We start from the raw sequence: 20,588 nt of genomic DNA, 5'->3' as shown, positions 1-20,588 counted from the left end.
TGATCCAGTGTAAGGCTTTCATTTTACATGAAACAGTCTAGATACCCTAAAAAAAGATAAAATACTCCCTTCAAGAGATGATACCAGGAATAAATGCACAAGATAACCCCTGGGGGGAATAATTGATACATTTAATTAATATATTTTATAAGTTGAGGGTATAAATTCAATATTCCAATTCTTTTAAGTTTTACAACAGTGAAATATTCAACTATGGTCTTTTTTCTGTATTGAAAACAAAATGCTATTCCTAGTATTAAATTAACTTAAAATCACAGTATTTTATTTAATCAGATCCAGTCTTTCAAAATAATTGTGCTTCCATAGAATTTCTCACTTTCATGTATTTCACATGAAAAATTTTTAACGTTAATCTTATTCTTACAAGGATTAAAATATTTGTGGTAAGGTTTCAGGTTTTAAGAACTTTATTTTTTCTGCAAAAGATTTTTCTTCCAAAATTCATAACCATATTTACCTCTCAGTAAAATGGTTTTGTGTGATGCTTATGTAGAACAAAATTTTTGTGTGTTTGTACACAAAACTTAACACAATGTTTTTAGCAAAAATTTATGTGGGAAATTTCTTGAGCTAAGTACATGAAATACCTAATCACTGTATGAGAACCCACATGGAACACGCCTCAAGATTGTCCCTCTGGAAGATGGGGAGGCTGAGCTGTTTATGACCAGACTCCCATGCCCAGGAGGGTTTGAGGCCTGCCCTCTCGTGACAAGTTTCCATGTGCAAGAGAAACAGTCAATGTGCAAGGCACTGTCTTCCGCACGTGCAGGTGAAAGTAGATGGACTAAAGGGACACAATGCAGAGCATCAGTGATGTCTGTTACAGCCTGAGTGCTGATTTCCTGGCTGTGTTAAAATTCTTCATGCTGTCCACTTATGTATGCATGCTATTCTTCAGTAAAAAAAAAAGTTTATTTAAATATTTTTGTAGGAAATGCATGAACTACAAAGAGGGTGTCATTTCACAAAAAGAATAAAAACTGAGATGCCTTACACTTAAGATCAAAACTTTCCCCAACTGTTTTGGCTGGAGTTTCAAGATGACCCAATCCGCTTTTGCTTGCTTCACCAACCACAGCATCTCAGAGTTCCTGACATGACATCAAAGTTTCGATGATATGGAGAATGATGCTGGCCAGGCAGTTCAACTCAGGCTTACAAATATAATTATTTATTTGGTCACTCACTCACTTGTTCACAGAGTATTTGCTGAGCTCTTAGTTGGTTAAGGACGGTGCATGGCACTGGTGATAAAATGATCAAGTTCTTTCTCAGCCTTCAAGGAGCTCATAGACCAGTAAGGAGGACAGATATGTCAACAATTAAAAAAAAAAAGAACTTTATTTTTTCTGCAAAAGGTGTTGGCAAAAATGTCAAAATATTGTCTACCAGAATGAGCATTAAATTGTGCTGAATTTCCCAATATATGTTAACATATTTTGTCATTTTAATTTTTTCAGTATCATCTTGCCATGACAAAATTTTTAATTGGGGCTTATAAAAGATCTCTTTTTTAAAGACATTAAGGGACTTCACAAGCGGTCCAGTGGTTGAGACTTCACCTTCCAATGCAGGGGGTGTGGGTTTGATCACCGGTCGGGGAGCTAAGATCCCACATGCCTCGGGGCCAAAAAACCAAAAAAACATAAAACAGAAGCAATATTGTAACAAACTCAATAAAGACTTTAAAAATGGTCCACATCAAAAAAAAAATCTTAAAAAAAAAGACATTAAGAAAAAGTAAGAGTTGAACGAAGCTTTGTTCCTCTTTAATAATTTATAAAATGCTATAACAGAAATAAGTTTAAAATGTTAGTTCCTTATCCACCAATCTAGCCTTAAAGAGGTTCACAACTGCTTTTATTCTGATTACAACTGTTTCCACTAAATAATCTCTTTTATGTCTTCAAATAATCTATATATTTTCATTCAATTTTCTACTAAATGAAAATAAGGAGAGTTTCTTCAGGTAAGAGCTCTATTTAGTACTACTCCCTTCTGAACAAACCATGCAGTAACAATAACCATTGCTTCTTTGGGGACGAATCTTGAAAAGAATACTAGATGTCCCTCTAGTGGTGGTCCTATATTCCACAAAATTTGATGAGCCCTTGATGATGTCCATTTTATGGCAATATATTCGTAACAGCAATTCTGTTCATGTTTTTCAAATCAGTATCCTGTGATCATAGCGTAAACAATCTAGATTTAGGAAGTTTAAGACAAACCACAACATTCTAAAATTTCAGCAAAGTGAATACAAATTCCATTTCTCAGAGAGTGAACTAGCCAATTTGGAGTCCTTTGTTTTCCAAATGCTAAGTATTTCTAAGTAGTTGTGATTCAGTGTTCTCAGTTCAGTGAGCCTCCCTATGAGACGAGCAAAATGCTGTAGGTCTTCTGGATGATAAATTTTTGAATATTTGTACAAAATTTGTAAAACTGGTTCTTGTAAATTTTCCACATGTTGCTTATTTTTAACGCACGGACGATCTGAAAAACATTATCACATATATCTTAATGAATATTGGAAAATGGTAGAAGATAATGAATTAATTTAAAACAATACAGTTTTAAATAATAAAAATAGCAAATATTTACTGAACCTTTAATATATGCCAGATTTTATGCCAGGTAACTTGCTTCTATGCAATGTTTTATTTAATCTTCATAATACTCTATGAAGAGTATTTCTTAATGATTAGACAGCATTCACTCATCCAGTCATTGTGCTGGAGATACAGCAGTGAACAGAGACTAAGCTTCCTGCCCTCATTGAGCTTATATTTTGGGTCTGGGAGGAGTAGGGGAGGAAAGAGACATATACACATTTTTTAAATAAAAATATATGACCACAATAAGTGAGAGTACAGGATAAGAATGGGGGGGGGCAGTAGCTATTTTTAAAAGGGTAATCAGAGATAAGATGACATTTAGCAGAGATCCAGGATGGTGAAGAGGGAGCCATGAAACTATCCAGGAAAGAGCTTTCCAAGCAGAAGATTTGTCAAGTACAGTAGAAGCTGTGGAAGGAGCCTGCTTGAAATTTACAGGGAACATATGCATCGAAAGCAGTGTGGCTGTGGTGGTGTTAGCAAAAGGAATAGTAATAGACACTGATAGAAAGAACTTTGGCTTTAAACTGTGTAAAATAGAAAGCCATTAAAGGGTTATGAGCAGAGGAATGACATAATCTGGCTTATGTTGTCAAAGAATCACTCTGGCTACTGTATAAAGAATAGACCCTAGGGAGGCAAGGGCAGAAACAGGATAGTGAGTTAGTAGTTTTATTAGGATGGCAGGGACAGAGACAGTAAGAAGTGGGTGAGTTCTGGATCTATTTTGAGGCTATAGCCAACAAGACTTGTTGCATATTTGATAATGGGTATAAGAGAAAAAGAAGTGAAGGATGACTTCAAGAATTTTGGCTTATACAACTTGAAGGATGGAGATGCCATTTAGTAGAGATGGAGGAAGAATATATGAGAATCAGGGGGCAATCAGCAGTTCACATTCAGACATGTTAAATTTTATATGCCTACTAAACATCCAAATTGAAATCTTGAGTAGGCTATTTAATGGAGCTTAGGGTAGCAGTCCAGGTTGGTATATAATTTGGGAGCTGTCAGCCTCTAGATGGCATTTAAAGCCATGAGATAGGATGAAATTTCAAAGGAAGTGCACATAGGAAAAAAGAGAACTGAGGCCTGGAACATTTTAACATTTATCAGTGTGGGAGATGAGGGGGAATTAACAAAGGAGACAGAAAGAGCAGCAACTGAGTAGGAAAACCAAGAGAGTGTAATGTCCTGGAAATCAAGTGGAAAAAAATCATGTCAAGAAGGAGGGAGTGATCAACTGAAGCCAAATGTTAAGTGTTCTAAGAAAGAGGGAGTGATCTGCTCTGTCAAATGTAGCTGACGTGTCAAGTAAGATGAAGACTAAGAACTGACCACTGGAATCTGCAATGCCAAATTACTGAAGATTTTGGTAAGTTATGGTGGAAGGGAAAGGAGGGGACAAAATCTGACTGTACTGGGTTCAGAAGTAAATGAGAAGAGAGAAATGGAGGCAGGAGTATAGACAACTCTTAAATTTTTTTTTTTTTTTTTTTTTTTGCTGTAATGTAGAACAGAGAAATAGGAGAATAGCTGCAAGGGGATTTGAGGTAAGGGCAGACACTATAAAACTCTTAAGAGGAAAACATAGGCAGAACACTCTATGACATAAATCACAGCAAGATCCTTTTTGACCCACCTCCTAGAGAAATGGAAATAAAAACAAAAATAAATAAATGGGACCTAATGAAACATAAAAGCTTTTGCACAGCAAAGGAAACCATAAACACGATGAAAAGACAACCCTCAGAATGGCAGAAAATATTTGCAAACGAAGCAACTGACAAAGGATTAATCTCCAAAATATACAAGCAGCTCATGCAGCTCAATATCAAAAAAACAAACAACTCAATCCAAAAATGGGCAGAAGACCTAAATAGACATTTCTCCAAAGAAGATATACAGATTGCCAACAAACACATGAAAGGATGCTCAACATCACTAATCATTAGAGAAATGCAAATCAAAACTACAATGAGGTATAACCTCACACTAATCAGAATGGCCATCATCAAAAATCTACAAACAACAAATTCTGGAGAGGGTGTGGAGAAAAGGGAACCCTCTTGCACTGTTGGTGGGAATGTAAATTGATACAGCCACTATGGAGCACAGTATGGAGGTTCCTTAAAAAACTAAAAATAGAACTACCGTACGACCCAGCAATCCCACTACCAGGCATATACTCTGAGAAAACCATAATTCAAAAAGAGTCATGTACCACAATGTTCACTGCAGCAATATTTACAATAGCCAGGGCATGGAAGCAACCTAAATGTCCATCAACAGATGAATGGATAAAGAAGATGTGGCACATATATACAATGGAATATTACTCAGCCATAAAAAGAAACGAAATTGAGTTATTTGTAGTGAGGTGGATGGACCTAGAGTCTGTCATACAGAGTGAAGTAAGTCAGAAAGAGAAAAACAAATACCGTATGCTAACACATATATATGGAAACTAAAAAAATAAATGGTTCTGAAGAACCTAGGGGCAGGACAGGAATAAAGACACAGACGTAGAGAGCAGACTTGAGGACACGGGGAGGGGGAAGGGTAAGCTGGGATGAAGTGAGAGAGTGGCATGGACATATATACACTACCAAATGTAAAATAGATAGCTAGTGGGAAGCAGCCACATAGCACAGGGAGATCAGCTCGGTGCTTTGTGACCATCTAGAACAGTGGGATAGGGAGGGTGGGAGGGAGACGCAAGAAGGAGGGGATATGGGGATATATGTATATGTATAGCTGATTCACTTTGTTATAAAGCAGAAACTAACACACCATTGTAAAGCAATTATACTCCAATAAAGATGTTTAAAAAAAAGGCATTTTTTTAAGATGCAAGAAATTACAGCATGTTTGTAAGCTGAAGGGAATGCGCTTATAGAGAAGGCTATTTTGATGAAAATTGGTACATTTGGAATCAATGAGTAATAAAATAACCACAATCTTTATGATTTCATTGCCAAACTTAATCCAAATTTTTACTGCTAGATAGTTTTTTACCTGAAAAAAACACTGTTGTGGCTGCAAGCAGAGCATATTCAGTATTAGTAATACTAAGCTCACTCATTCTTCTACAGAAGTAATACAGTGTGGTAATAAATTCTTCAGCAATACCTAAAAAGATTAATATCAAATGTATTTTCATCAGAACACAGTGCAGACTCATATTGCCATTATCATATTTTCTCAAAGCAGTATAAGAAAATGAAACATGTCTGACAAATTTTTTCCATCCAATACAATATTTTGTATCATATGTAATATTACCAGTCAGCATAGCAGAAGGACAATCTTCATTGCAAAATGTTTCCATAGGATAAATAGCACTTCTATCACCACTTTGATCATGACAATTCAGTGAATGATCTGAATGATCTGATATTTTCATAGTAGCTAGTTAAGGGAAAAAATATAAAGTCTGATTTTTTTAAATCTTTATTCGGATAGTAGAGTCAATCTCTCTAATCTCTGTTAAACAGGAAACATTCCCAACAAATGGTATCTTTATAATTTTTATTACTGAAACATGAATCTAGAATAATAGTTCGCGCTTTATATAAACATTATATAGAAGACCGTCCAAAAATGTGTTTTCTATGATGCTATATAAGAAGAATGGCTTTCTTTAAAAGAAAAACAAAAGCTAGAACAATGAATTGGAAAACTATAAACCACTATTATGAAGTACTTATTTGTACACTAACTAGTACAATAAAAATATAATAAAAAATAGCTCAATGTTATATAATCTGTTGCTAAATTTAATAGTAACTATTAACATTAAGATTGAGTTAGTTGACCTTTTTCACTTTCAGAAGTTGATGAAAGACATTCTTTTTGACTGTAAACTTGGGCCACATGAAGGAACATCACTTCAGTTTTTGACCCCTTCTGTAATGCAGTCTGATCCTCATTGGTCAAATTTTCAAATCCTTTATGAAAAGATCACATAATTGTTTGAAATAAATAATGAAAAGATAATTTTCAGGTATAGGATTTAACATTTTTATATTATTTACTTATGATATGAATCCTAACTGTTCCCTTAGAATAATTATGATTCCACATGGTAATATTTTGGGGCACTTTCATCAGAACCAGATAATAATAATTTCCTATGGCAAGAGCAAATTATACATAGAGCCTTGAAGAATTTATTTTCACAGAGAGTTATCTGTGCACGTAACTAGATAGCTAAGTTTTGGCCAACAGTGGCTTCACCTTTTTTTTTTTTTTTTTTGGTATGGTACAGGGAATTTTGTTTCATGTTTTATCTAAAAAACAAAAACAATTTATTTCCCAAAATAAAAATAAAATAAAACATACAACCAATCATAGTTTGTCTTAACTCAAAGTCTTTGAAGTCACTTGAATAATATTTTAAAATATTTATATTTTCATCCAACTGATTGATTAAAGCAAACAAAGTAAACATGTTTTTAAATTTAGAAGCAGTTTTGGTAGAAAAATAGAGGGTTTTGTTTTCTTAAAATGCCACCTTCCTTTAAAACAAGGAACTTTTTAAATATTACGTATTAAATTACTTTAATTTTTTCCAAAGATAAAGTGATTACCTGGGAGTCTCTTGGTGAAATCCATTAACCTCTGTATATGTAGGACAACTGTCTCTGAGAGTCGCAAGAAGATCAGTTCAGGATTTGCATATCCCTGCAGCTAACCAACAAAAAGAAATAAGATTAATAATTTTTTTCTTTCAAATAACTGTTTAAATTTTAAACTTTTCTGATTAGGCTGTTATTTTCTAACATAATGAATTACAAATTATTTCTTGCCAGTAATAAACACATACAAATTTTTCTGTTTCTTCTAATGGAATTGCATATTTTTGATGAGCGGCCACGATGTTGTTAATGAGCTGATGTTCCTCTTGAGTTAGTTCCATGCTCTCCTGAATCTGTAAGAAAATATAGAGGGAAAACTATAATGCATACCTATTAAACAAGACATCAGCATTAAAGAAACAAGAAATTTTTTAAGGAGAGTCTTGCCACTTTTCCAGATCTAGTGGTAGGTGACACAAGCTTGTTGTTTACCCCTTCCTCTTCCACTTTGATGTTAGAGTAAAAATTATTCTTCTGCTTAAAGTTCTTTCGAAGTCTCTTTGATCTGCACTGGATTTCTGTGAGCAAACCTGTGATATTACAAAATTCACATAAAATATTTTGGGTACAACAAATAACATTATAGGATTTGATGAAAATTGTCTTACATTGTACACATATGTGATCATGAACTTGCCTTTTCACAAAGAACCTTTCTTTTTTGGTAAGCATGTACAACAGCAGTTAAATTTGCTACATTACTTACTTCTTTTCCTTCCACAACTACCTGTCTACTTAAAACTACACAGTCATCCTAGACATAAATTAAAAATTAATTTTGCATCTCCAAATTATAAATTTAGACCTTTTTATGTTAGAGAAATTTCCACATTAATTATATCTTGGAAGCAACAGAATGTTAATTGGTACATTGAAGGGAAACCACTAATTTAAAATTCTGCTTTTTGTAGATGAATTATATAACTTTAGGTTAAGTAATATAAAAATACAAGGATTTCCAGTTAAGAAGAAAATATGATTATTACCAAAGTTAGAGCAATATAGTGTAGAACAGATTTTATGGAAATAATTACCTGGATTGGTAACTGGCTATCCTAATTTAGCAGTTGCTGGAGAAATAGCTTAAATCCAGACAAATATGTTATGTTCACATATGTTCAAAATAACTTGGAGAACGTAAGTTCCTAGTAAGGTAAGAAAAACTAAAATCCCCCTAAAAAAAAAAAAACCACAATGGCACTTACATTCTTCCAACATTCCTACTGCCTTACACTTTTTTAGTCTGCACTCTTGACATTTTCTACGCATGTACATGTCCATTTCACAGTGACCACCATTCTTGCAACTATATACTGCATTTTTGGTGATGCTACGTCGAAAAAACCCTAATAACAAAGCAGAGTTTTAAAAATTTTACTATTAGGTATTCTTAGCTACTTGTTTTTAACCTTCATAGTAAAAGTAATCAAGTTAACTAAATTATTTCAATAAAATGTTTTTTCCCTCAGTAAGAAGGTTTGGTTTAATATACATTTATCTGGATAATTGTTTTAATCCTCTCCTATTTGATATATCTTATTCCATGGTTGTTCCTGTCAATAATCTATTTGGAAATTAAACTAAATAACCCCAACACATTAAAACAACTCTCTATTTTCTATGGTTATAATATACCATCTAAAAGCATTTTAAAACTATATTTTACAGAATATCACGATTCCGTGACACATCTCTCAAGGTTCCCTAGAAGGAATATGTGCTCATGTAAAAAAACTATAAGGAAAGCCTCTCTTTTTCTCGCCTCACATTTCTACCTCAACTCATAAAGGAAGAGATAATTTCCAAACTTACTCCTCTGTCCTTCTTCCTTTTTAGTACTTCCCCAGATGAGAACATATTGCTAATTTATTTAGTCCAAGACGTTGAATGGGCCGTTTTGTGTGTCTGTGTGTGTGTGTGCGTGCGTGCATGCTGGGGAGAGGTGTGGAGATTCTACATTTTCCTAAATCCATGCATAGCAGTCTCTTCCCATTTCCTGTTTCGTTTCCCATTCCTATGCAATAATCCCTGCTATCTTCCTCTTATTCCATTCCAAGTGAAGTTGATAAAGTTAGTCAATACCCCAATTAGAAGCCTGCCATACTCTTTCTGTAGACGTGCTTGAGAGTGGGAGTTTCATGACTTAGATTCAGCAAAGGGAATAGAAACCTCAGCTTAGGTTTCAGAACTATGCCTCATTCTTCAACTTAGTTTTAACAGCAAGGCCCTGCATTTTAAGAGTAAGCAAATACTGGCCCAGCTATTCTACTCATAAAGCTGGTACCTCCTTTCCCTTAGTCTTCGTTTGGCTATTCTATGTGTGGCATGAATGTGAGAGTCTGACAATAAGACTTCACCTTGAACTTCTAGACACGTTTACCTAGTGCTGTACTGATCTAATCATTTCCAGGTTCTGCTCCAATATTTCATTTGTGAATTTTAAAAATGCAGAAGTGGGACTTCCCTAGTGGCGCAGTGGTTAAGAATCCACCTGCCAATGCAGGGTACATGAGTTCGAGCCCTGGTCCGGGAAGATCCCACATGCCGAGGAGCAACTAAGCCCGTGCACCACAACTACTGAGCCTGCGCTCTAGAGCCCGTGAGCCACAACTACTGAGCCCACGTGCCACAACTACTGAAGTCCACGTGCCTAGAGCCCGTGCTCCGCAACAAAGTGAAGCCACCGCAATAAGCCCACGCACCACAATGAAGAGTAGCCCCCGCTCATCGCAACTAGAGAAAGCCCGCACGCAGCAATGAAGACCCAATGCAGTCAAAAATAAATAAATAAATAAATAAATAAATTTATTTAAAAAAAAAATGCAGAAGTGTTTCAAAACCTCAAAACTTCATCAAGGACTATTTTACTCTTCGAAAATACCAATATCAATGATGATCTTCAGTGGCAGACCTCCCACATGTTTTCAAAAAAGCATTCCTGGGACTTCCCTGGTGGTCCAGTGGTAAAGAATCCACCTTCCAATGCAGGGAACGCGGGTTCGATCCCTGGTTGGGGAACTAAGATCCCGCATGCCGCGGGGCAACTAAGCCCGCCCGCCTCAACTAGAGAGGTCGCGTGCCTCGAACTACAGCGTCCACGTGCTCTGGAGCCCAAGCACCACAACTAGAGAGAGAAAACCCGCACGCCACAACTAGAGAGAAGCCCATGCACCACAACAAACAGCTCGCGCAACGCAACAAAAGTCCTGCATGCCGCAATGGAGATCCCTCGTGCCACAACTACGACTCCACACAGCCAAAAATTAAAAAATAAAATAAAATAAATAAATATTTTTTAAGAAGCATTTCCAACAAATAGACTTAGATAGAATCTTAGAAGTCATTTAATTGAAATTTCTTCCTAATTCACGAATTATACCAGCCATATGAGATGTAATAGTTAACATTCAGATCTTTTTAAAAGACATTTTTTATTCCAACATCAGATTCACCTAAGAACATGGAAACTTTCTGCCACATATATATTTTGAATTTTATATTTAAATGTAAAAGTCTTCATCAAAATTAAAAAGAAAACCAAATCAAAACTTCGTTAAATTCCATTTTCACATCTTTGATCCCACAGATTGATCACCTTTAAACATATCAATGGCTCTCCTTGATTTTATTTTTCACATTTTAAAGAGAGTACTCTTACATGCTTAAAATTTCATGACTCTTCAGTGAACACTAGGATTAAAGTTTTAACTTTATCCTTACCTTTGCAACCTTCACAAGTAAGTGCATTGTAATGATATCCTGATGCTTTATCACCACAAACTACACAGAGTTCTTCCTGTCCCTTAATACGAATGGAAGAATGAGTTATTCTGGACCTCTTTATTCCAGGGTAACCATCTTCAGCATTGTGGGCAACCACGTAAGTGGATTTATTTAATTCACAGGAAAGAAGTCCATACTCTCCACCACTGAACTGTGGATCCAAGCTATAAGTGTTGAGATGACTTTGTAAAGATTGGGACTGTACAGCTGGAGGAAACTGGACAGTAGAATACTGGCAATAAGGTGATTCTTGAAAATCAATGTCGTACAGCTGATAATTGATTTGTTCTGGCAAAATATCTAGTTTTTTTTAACACACACACACAAAAAAAAACAAATGGTGAGAGTCAAGTTATTTTTCAAATTTCAAAGAGTTTTACACTCAAAGAACAGAGTTAGTCCAACATGTCCACTACATCCCAGGGACTTGCTGTCTGGCATGAGAGGCAGACAGTAAACTGAATTGCAATGCATGATAAATGCTGCCACCCCAGAAGTATGCAGAGGTTGCTCAGGAGCTGGGAGAAAGCGTTGTTAATGGCTTACATACCAATGCAGTCTATTTCCTTAAGTAGAGATGAATATTTCCCAGAGTTTGAAATGAAAGCTTTTCCCCAGCTTCTGTATTTTCTTTGTTGTGAATAAAATTGTTTTCAGTGCAATCAGATCAGTAAAGAGATGAATTAATAAATTATCCCACCCCCCCCACCAAAAAAAATCAAACTAAAATACAATTATACCAGTTATCTGGTTATTTCAAGCAAAAACAAAAATTCTTTAAACTCCCCATTTAATATACCTTAACACTCTCCTTCGCCATTTGTAGACCTGATTTAAATTACTAGTTTCTTTTCTGTTTTATTGTCTAGCAATTCAATTTTCTGGTGATAAACTCACCTACCTCGGAGGGTGACTGTAAGAATGAAATAAAATGTGATATGCAAAAGCATGTATACAATACAAAATGATACTTAATGAGTATCTTTATTGTTATTATCAGAAGCTCCCAAACACCAACTTACTTTCTGTTTTCAGGAGGATTACTGAAATCAATCCAGAAAATTGGCTCCAAAGAGACCCAGGAATACTTAGTTGCTCTATGTCTGTATCTAGTAATATTTGTACTTTTCCTGGTGCTGAATCACAAGGTGATTAGACCTACTCTTACCCTCAAAATTCTACCCCCAAGATTGGTAAACAGTATAATTTCTATTAAATCACATAAATTATTTGCAATCTTATAGCATCCAATCCAATGCAAAGTGTTGAATAAATACCAATAACAGCCTGATATAAGAAGAAAAGTTATCAGTAAAAACAATGTAACTTTTATTTAAAGAAGAGGGCCCTTCTTGGCTGAGTATCAAAAGACTGCAGAATACTGGCTGATGTTCCATTGGCATTGAAATCAGAGTTCAAAGTATAATATAAAAGAAAACTGCATTTAAAATTCAATTCATATTATAATCTTGGTCTTTTTGGAGAAAAATCCTATTGTCTCTTGCACTCTGTTTTCTATTTCTTTCCCTTTGATAAAAATCTTATATTAAGATTAAAGTTTCAAGTACATTGAATAACTACTCTGAACTACATTTTCTAAATTGCATGTGAACTAGCTTCAGCTAACCCCTAAAAATAACTTGTAATTTGCACGCTAATTCTATTTTTTAAAATTGAATACAATTTTAGACTACTGTGCTTTTTCTTCTTTACATTTGATTCTGGCTTACAGCATTTTGGTATTTCTGATTTTTGAAAGTAATTATATTCTCTGGTAGGGAGTAATTGAAAGTCTTTGGTTCATTTGTTAATTTCTTTTTAAAAAAACCTCTGATTAACCATAATTCCCACCAAAAAAAAAAAGTTTTATTAACTATTATACTGTAGTTTTTTGTTACACACCGTAGTACTGCACTGGTTCAGCAAGACAATACCCATCAGATGCAGTGACATAAGTATTGGCCATTCTCTGGTCCAATTTTCACTTCTTCATTAGTAGATGCTAAAATAGAACCTGAAGGAAACAAAAATTTTGTAGACTTTCTGAAAGTATGATTATCAAATCAGTATGATTTTATAAAAGTATAATACTGTTTTTGAAAAATAAAGAATTTAGCAGACTTTATACAAGACATTTATATTTACACTTTAACTGGAAGAATATTGATTTTTCATACCTCTACATACCAAATTATTTAATTTTGACAATTTCTTATTGCTCAGTTCTTTAAAATAACTTAAATCTTGGTAATAATCATTATGGCTCTTGAAAGGGTACCAAGCTTTGGAGTTAGACTTCATACACTGCCTTTACCACTTATTTATGGGTCATTTTTACACCTCCCTGAACCTTAGTTTCCTCATTTGTAGAAGAGAAAGAATGAAACACACCTAGCCAAGTTATTGGGAGAGTTTAATTAATGTGTTTAAAATCCAGCACAGTTCTTGACTTAATAACTGAGTCCTATAATCATTATTCTAATAGTTTCGCTAGATCTCAGTGTTCTAAATTTAGAGGAATTAGGAAGAAAAAATACACTTTTTCATGAAGGAAATTAAAGAGTAGGAAAAGAATGGCTTTCATAGCACTTTATTTAATCTTCTAAGTCCTTTGTAAACATTTTTCATAGCACTGTGATATGCTAAGTATTAAAACATTAATTTTGGTTCTATGTGACTAGTGAAAATGGTTTTTTGATTACTGAAAAAGTGTTTTATTTTTAATAGTAAAGACTAAAACTCATAAGCTATTATGAGGGAAAATTATTCAAAATCTAAGATGATCCCTTATGGGAAAAAAAACTATTTTTGTTATTTCCTAGGTAGGAATACTGCATCTTTGAATAGACTTAAACAGGAAATCACAGTTAAAGAATTTGGAAATTATTAAAAGAAAATAAAGGTCACTCTAGAGTCCATGATATTTTATAGCTTTATCCTCTCTATTCGAAAGTAAAGACTGTTTTCACCTTTTAAAAGAACCAAAAAAGAAGAAAATGGGTTTAAAACGTACCGAAAGATATACATGACAAACTTCTGAGACAGCTTCTGAGATTATATTGAAAAATCTTTTACTTAGATTTATTTCTCATGTGATGGGATCATGGCAAAGGTTTCTACATACATGAAGATGATTAAAATAGTAATATCTCTGCAATTTGTCTCCAGTATTATTTAATAGGCTCTAGGTTCCTTTAAAAGTACTTAAATCTCCCACTCTCTGACAGCATAGCAGCAGTCATGTAGAAGAAGTGCTGAATGGAACAGACGAAGCAAAAGTGGTGCCCCCAAATAAGTGCACTTTCAAAATGAAGTTTTCCTTGAAAAGTAAAGACTAAAATCAATAGGATCAGTATTACAACAGGTTAATTAGCTCTCCGTATGAAAAGAATTCTAAGTGCTATCGGTTTAATTTGTGTCATCCTCTTTAGCAATAATCCTGTTTAGTTCTTTCCAAACTTCTCTTTTGAGTCTCCATTTGATTTTAGAAAATTCCAAATGAATGTGAAAGCTTGAAGTTGTTACTCACCCTTCCTTTAAAATTCCTGCTTTTAGCATTAGGCTTTATATAATATTAAATAAATATCTGAAAACTAAAAAGTATTTGGTACTCCTTTTTTTTGCTGAGCAAGATTTCTTTTAAGAAATAATATAGAATAAATTAGAGGTAGCACATTAAAGCAAAACTGGTAATATCCTGGCAAATACACACAGAAGTATCTTACAACAATGCTGCTGTCAGGGTTCATATCATAAATAACAATGTTCTCAAACCAAGTCCTTCCAATACTGATAAATAAATGCCCCAAAATATTGTCTAAAGCAGAAATGTCTTTATCAGTTTATGGACTACAGGCATACCTCAGAGATACTGCGGGATTGGTTCCAGACCACCAAAATTAAGCAAATATCACAATAAAGCAAGTCACATACATTTTTTTATTTCCCAGTGCATATTAAAAGTTATGTTTATTTTATCCTGTAGTCTACTAAGTGTGCAATAGCATTATGTCTTTTTAAAAAATACCTTGTTAAAAATACTTTATTGCTTAAAAAAGTAATCATTATCTGAGCCTTTAGCAAGTCATAATCTTTTTGCTGGTGGAGGGTCTTGCCTCAGTGTTGCCGGCTGCTGACTGATCAGGGTGGTGGCTGCTGAAGACTGGGATGGCTGTGGCAATTTCTTAAAATAACTATGAAGTTTCCCTCATCAATCGACTCTTCCTTTCATGAACAATTTCTCTGTAGCATGCACTGCTGTTTCATAGCAGTTTACCCACAGTAGAACTTCTTTCAAAATTGAAATCAGTCTTTCAAACCCTGCCTGTGTTTTATCAACTAAGTTTATTTAATATTTTAAATCCTTTGTTGTCATTTCAACAACCCTCATAGCATCTTCACCAGGGGTAGATTCCATCTCAAGAAACCACTTTCTTTTCTCATCCATAAGAGGCAACTCCTCATCCATTCACGTTCTATCATGAGATTGCAGCAATTCAGTCACATTCACGCTTGACTTCTAATTCTAATTCTCTTGCTATTTCCACCACAACTGCAGTTACTTCCTCCACTGAAGTCTTGAACCCCTCAAAGTCATCTATAAGGGTTGGGATCAACTTCTTCCAAACTCCTGTTAATGTTGATATTTTTACCTCTTCCTATGAATCACGAATGTTCTTTTTTTTTTAAGGTGTGTGTGTGTTTTTTTGTTTTTTTGTTTTTGGCCTCAATGCATAGCATGTGGGATCTTTGTTCCCCAAGTAGGGATCGAACCTGTGCCCCCTGCAGTGGAAGCGTGGAGTTTTAACCACTGGACTGCTAGGGAAGTCCCTGAATGTTCTTAATGGCATCTAAAATGGTGAATCCTTACCAGAAGATTTTCAAGTTACTTGGTCCAGTTACATCAGAGGAATCACTAGCTGCGGCAGCTATAGCCTTACAAAATATATTTCTTAAATAATAAGACTTGAAAGTCAAAAGGCATGGGCTGTAGAATGGCTGTTGTGTTAGCAGGCATAAAAACAACATTAAACTTACTATACATCTCCATTAGAACTCTTGGGTGACCAGGTGCATTGTCAATGAGCGGTAATATTTTAAAAAGAATCTTTTTTCTGAGCAGTACATTTCAACAGTGGACTTAAAATATTCAGTAGACCATGTTGTAAAGAGATGTGTTGTCATCCAGACTTTGTTTTTCCATTCATAGAGCACAGGCAGAGTAGATTTAGCATAATTCTTTAGGGCCCTAGGATTTTCGGAATAGTTAACTGAACATTGGCTACAACTTCCCGTCACCAGCTGTATTAGCCCCTAACAGGAGAGTCAGCCTTTCCTTTGAAGCTTTGAAGCCAGGCATTGACTTCTCCTCTCTAGCTATGGAAGTCCTAGATGGCATTTTCTTCCAATGTAAGGTTCATCTACATCTGTTGTTTAGTGTAGCCACCTTCATTCATTACTTAGGTACATCTTCTGGATAACTTGCTGCAGCTTCTTCATCAGCACTTGCTGCTTCACCCTGCACTTTTACGTTATGGAGATGGCTTCTTTCCTTAAACATCATTAACCCACCTCTGCTAGCTTCAAACTTTTCTCCTGAAGCTTCCTCATCAATCTCAGCCTTCATAGAATTGAAGAGAGTTAGGGCCTTGCTCTGGATTAGGCTTTGGCTTGAAGGAATGTTGTGGCTGGTTTGATCTTCCATCCAGACCACTAAAACTTTCTCCATATCAGCAATAGGGCTGTTCCACTTTCTTATCGTTTGTGTGTTCACTGGGGAATCACCTTTAATTTCCTTCAAGAACTTTTCCTTTGCACTCACAGCTTGGCTAACTGTTTGGCACAAGAGGCCTAGCTTTTGACCTATCACAGCTTTTAACATGCCTTCCTCACTATGCATAATCATTTCTAGCTTTTGATTTAAAGTGAGAGACATGAGACTTTTCCTTTCACTTGAACACTTAGAGGTCATTGTAGGGTTATTCAGTGGCCTAATTTCAATATAGTTGGGCCTCAGAGACTAGGGAGGCCTAAGGAGAAGTGGGCAGACAGGAACCAGGCAGTTAGTGGAGCAGTCAGAACACGCAGCATTTATCGATTAAGTTCACTTTATATGGGTGTGAGTTCATGGTGCCCCAAAACAATTACAATGGTAACATCAGAAATCAATGATCACAGATCACCATAACAAATATAATAATAATGAAAAAGTTTGAAATATTAAGAGAATTACCAAAATGTGACACAGAGACACAAAGTGAGCTAACTGCTGTTGGAAAAAATGGTGCCAATAGACTTGCTCAGTGCAGGGTCGCCACAAAACTTCAAGTGGTAAAAAACCCAGTATCTGCAAAGTGCAACAAAGCAAAGTGCAGTAAAATGAGGTATGCTTGTAGTTATAATCCAGGGCATATATGGGACATAAACATAAATAGGCCATTGATTAAAATATGCCTTTTAAAATATGAACTATTTTTCTCTTTTATATGCTTATAGTAATAGTTGCATTATTTTCTACATAAAATGTTCACTAATTAAATTTTTCTTCAGACTTCTAAATGTCTAATAGAAGTATTATAATATGTATCATGGTAAAACAAAACTTTCAGAAATAATATGCTTATAAAATTAGTTTAAAAACAAATTATTAATAACATAGAGAGAGGTATGTAATCAAAAACTTCCTATCCTATTAAAGTAAAGAGAAAAATTACAGTGGGCTTGGAATGATTCTGTTTCATTACCTTCCTAGTAAATATTTATTTAAAGAGAAAATAACTTAGTTAAGAGAGGAGATTTTATCAAGAGGATCAATTTGGCCTGTGTAAAGTCTATTTTTTTCTTTAACAAATATAACTTTATCAAAAACAATATTTTTCACAGATTGTGATAGCTATTTTACTGAAAAGATGAGTAATCGCACAAATGAATTTGCATCTCCTCTGCTTTAACCATAAATTGTTCTTAGTATATCTTCACGTCTAAAACCTTAACAGGAAAAACATATTGATTACTGAGAACTATATCTATATGTTAAAGAATTTTACAGTTTTCATATTTTTACTCTTGTAATATATGTCATTTGAATCATGAATAATGCATTGCTTATTGACATAATTGACATAATTGAAAAGTATATTGCTTCGCAAAAAAAAATTTTAGTTTTCCTAGTAGCATCTACTAAAAAATGAGTGATAGTGCTATATGACACATAATTATAAAAAGGTTTTTTATGGTAGTGCTTCTTTGAGCCAGAATTCTCTGAGCTTATTGGAACCAGGAAAAATGAAAAGAATATATTTGAATAATAAAACAAATTAAGGCTTCTTGATTCCTCCATAAGTATCTGTCCTTTAACTTTTGAATACAGGGAGGATTTTATACTGTGAAGTCTTCTCATACTTTTATTATACAGCTTTATCAAGATGTAATTTACATAACATCATATTCATTCTATTAAATTCACTGTACAGTTCAGTGGTTTTTAGAATATTCAGAGTGTGAAGCTATTACCATCATCTAATTCCAGAGCATTTTCGTCACCCCAAAATGATCACCCCATACCTGTAAGCATGGCACCTCATTCCATCCTCCCCCCAATCCCTGACAACCACTAAGCAACTTTCTGTTTTTATGGATATGCCCATTCTAGACATTTCATATAAATCTAATCATACAATCCATGCATAGTTTATGAAAAAAGTATTTAATTAATATGTTAAGTAATTTTCACAGTATAAGACAGAAAGAAAATAGGTTAAATATTTAGAAAATTCATGACTATGAAAGTAATATTTTATATACTTCAGAAGTATAGAAATATTTGTGTGTTTATTTCCACAATCTGACATAATTTTCATAATTATATCATCATAAAATTTTCAACAAAAGTATAATTCCCTGAATATATCTTTATCAGAATTTATTTCAAGTGGTTTGAATTTACATATAACCTATTGCTTCAAAAAATAAAATATTTTATCAATAAGTTCTTTATTTAAAAACAAGTTTAATTTTTAAAATATAACAATAAACATTACTGTGAAGTGACTTATCACATCAAATGTCAAGTCCATCCATAGTCTAAAATTATCTTGTCAATCTTTAGGAAAGAACCAAATTATTGTGTAATCTACTTAATTAAATTTCTTATTTTCAAGGGGAAAATGCTTTTTATAGCTTGACTATCATAGTAACAACAATTGTCTTACCTTGCAAAAATTAAGTTAATGTTAGTGGAAACTAAAGATCTCAAAAAATACCCTCTAATTTATTAACATCTTACAGTTTAATAATGAAGTGAGTTGTCAACAAAATTAGCATTCATATTTAATTTAGACAGTATAAAATACATTTTTCTTATTTTAGAGAGAACAAAATACTCACAGTTCAATGATGTTACTAGAGATTGTCCTTTTCTTCACAGAATGAGTATAGATAGATTTAGCAATGACTTTAACTTTCCATCTGAAGCAACTGAGCCTTTTCCCTATTTATCAAGGAGTGGAAATAAGGGCACTCTGCATACGTTTACGCTCTAGACACTCTGCAGAGCAATGCTTCAGCTCTATCTCAGAGACAAACTTCCCACACAATCCTCTCGGGTCAAAGCAAGGGCAGTTACAAGCTGACATAAATCAAATAATAACCAGATCATCAGGGATAGAAGCCTTTGGGACCTTGAGGTCACACTCTCCCAGAGTTCCTTATTGTTTATTTAATACATACTTTGTTTTCATGATTGAATTTGACATTCTTCCATTCTGATTACAAAAAATTGGGTCTCTACAAACTACTGAGTAATATATACAGGAAGGAAAAAAACCCTTCATTAAATTCAAACTCCACTAATACAGGTGCTATAACAATTCAACTTGAAGTTTATCTTTTCATTACCTATAAAAAAGGGAATTTGTTAAACCAATTAGTAATGTGTAATAATAATTCATAGATTGCTGCAATGTTAGATGTGTACAAATCATCTAATCCAACTCTCTCATGTTTTTGGCTAAGAAAAACTGCAACACAAATAGATACTACTTCTTGTTCAAGTTCTCATAGCTAGTTAGTAGCAGAGATGAAACTCAATGAAAATCCAAGCAGTTGAACAGGATATATAAATAATTTCATTATGATTTTTTTAATGTCACATAAATAAAGTCTGTTAGATACCAGGCTCAGAGTCTTATTCCTTTAAGGCATTTCTACAGAGGCAAGTTTACAAATGTGTTTTCTACCACTAAACTCCATTCTCCTGGTCACACCATCTCTGACCTGATGACTGACTTTTTTAATCTGACTCTATACTCTTGTCTCAGTCCTGCCCAGTTCCACTTGCATGTAAACATGGCATAGCCTCAGTATGCACCTCTACCTTTCCTGGTATCTGATCTTGTCCACCTCCAGTTTCTGACTTCAAACTATAATACTGATGATGAATCCTTCAAGGGTCTTCATCTACTACAGAGCAGAATTCATGATAAAATCTGCAAGGCATGTCACATGGAGTTTTGTTTACTTTTTAAAA

The 20,588-nt window shown here is 34.3% G+C and overlaps 1 protein-coding gene across 1 annotated transcript; it reads right to left on the bottom strand.

The window, feature by feature from the left end:
* Positions 1 to 1,795: 1,795 nt before the first annotated feature.
* On the bottom strand, positions 1,796 to 19,526 carry LOC118903833 (bile acid receptor-like). The gene is made up of 11 exons (XM_036869304.1): positions 19,448 to 19,526; positions 12,965 to 13,076; positions 11,000 to 11,362; positions 8,485 to 8,625; positions 7,712 to 7,809; positions 7,468 to 7,572; positions 7,232 to 7,331; positions 6,458 to 6,589; positions 5,925 to 6,050; positions 5,658 to 5,771; positions 1,796 to 2,517 (listed from the first exon to the last, which is right to left on the bottom strand). Exons 2-11 carry the CDS (start codon positions 13,026 to 13,028, stop codon positions 2,270 to 2,272), a joined length of 1,491 nt encoding a protein of 496 aa, XP_036725199.1. The 5' UTR covers positions 13,029 to 13,076; positions 19,448 to 19,526; the 3' UTR covers positions 1,796 to 2,269.
* Positions 19,527 to 20,588: the final 1,062 nt, after the last annotated feature.

The sequence above is a fragment of the Balaenoptera musculus genome, chromosome 1 (genome assembly GCF_009873245.2).
Source record: "Balaenoptera musculus isolate JJ_BM4_2016_0621 chromosome 1, mBalMus1.pri.v3, whole genome shotgun sequence".
Classification (NCBI taxonomy): Eukaryota; Metazoa; Chordata; class Mammalia; order Artiodactyla; family Balaenopteridae; genus Balaenoptera; species Balaenoptera musculus.
This window is presented reverse-complemented; position numbering and strand designations above follow the sequence as displayed.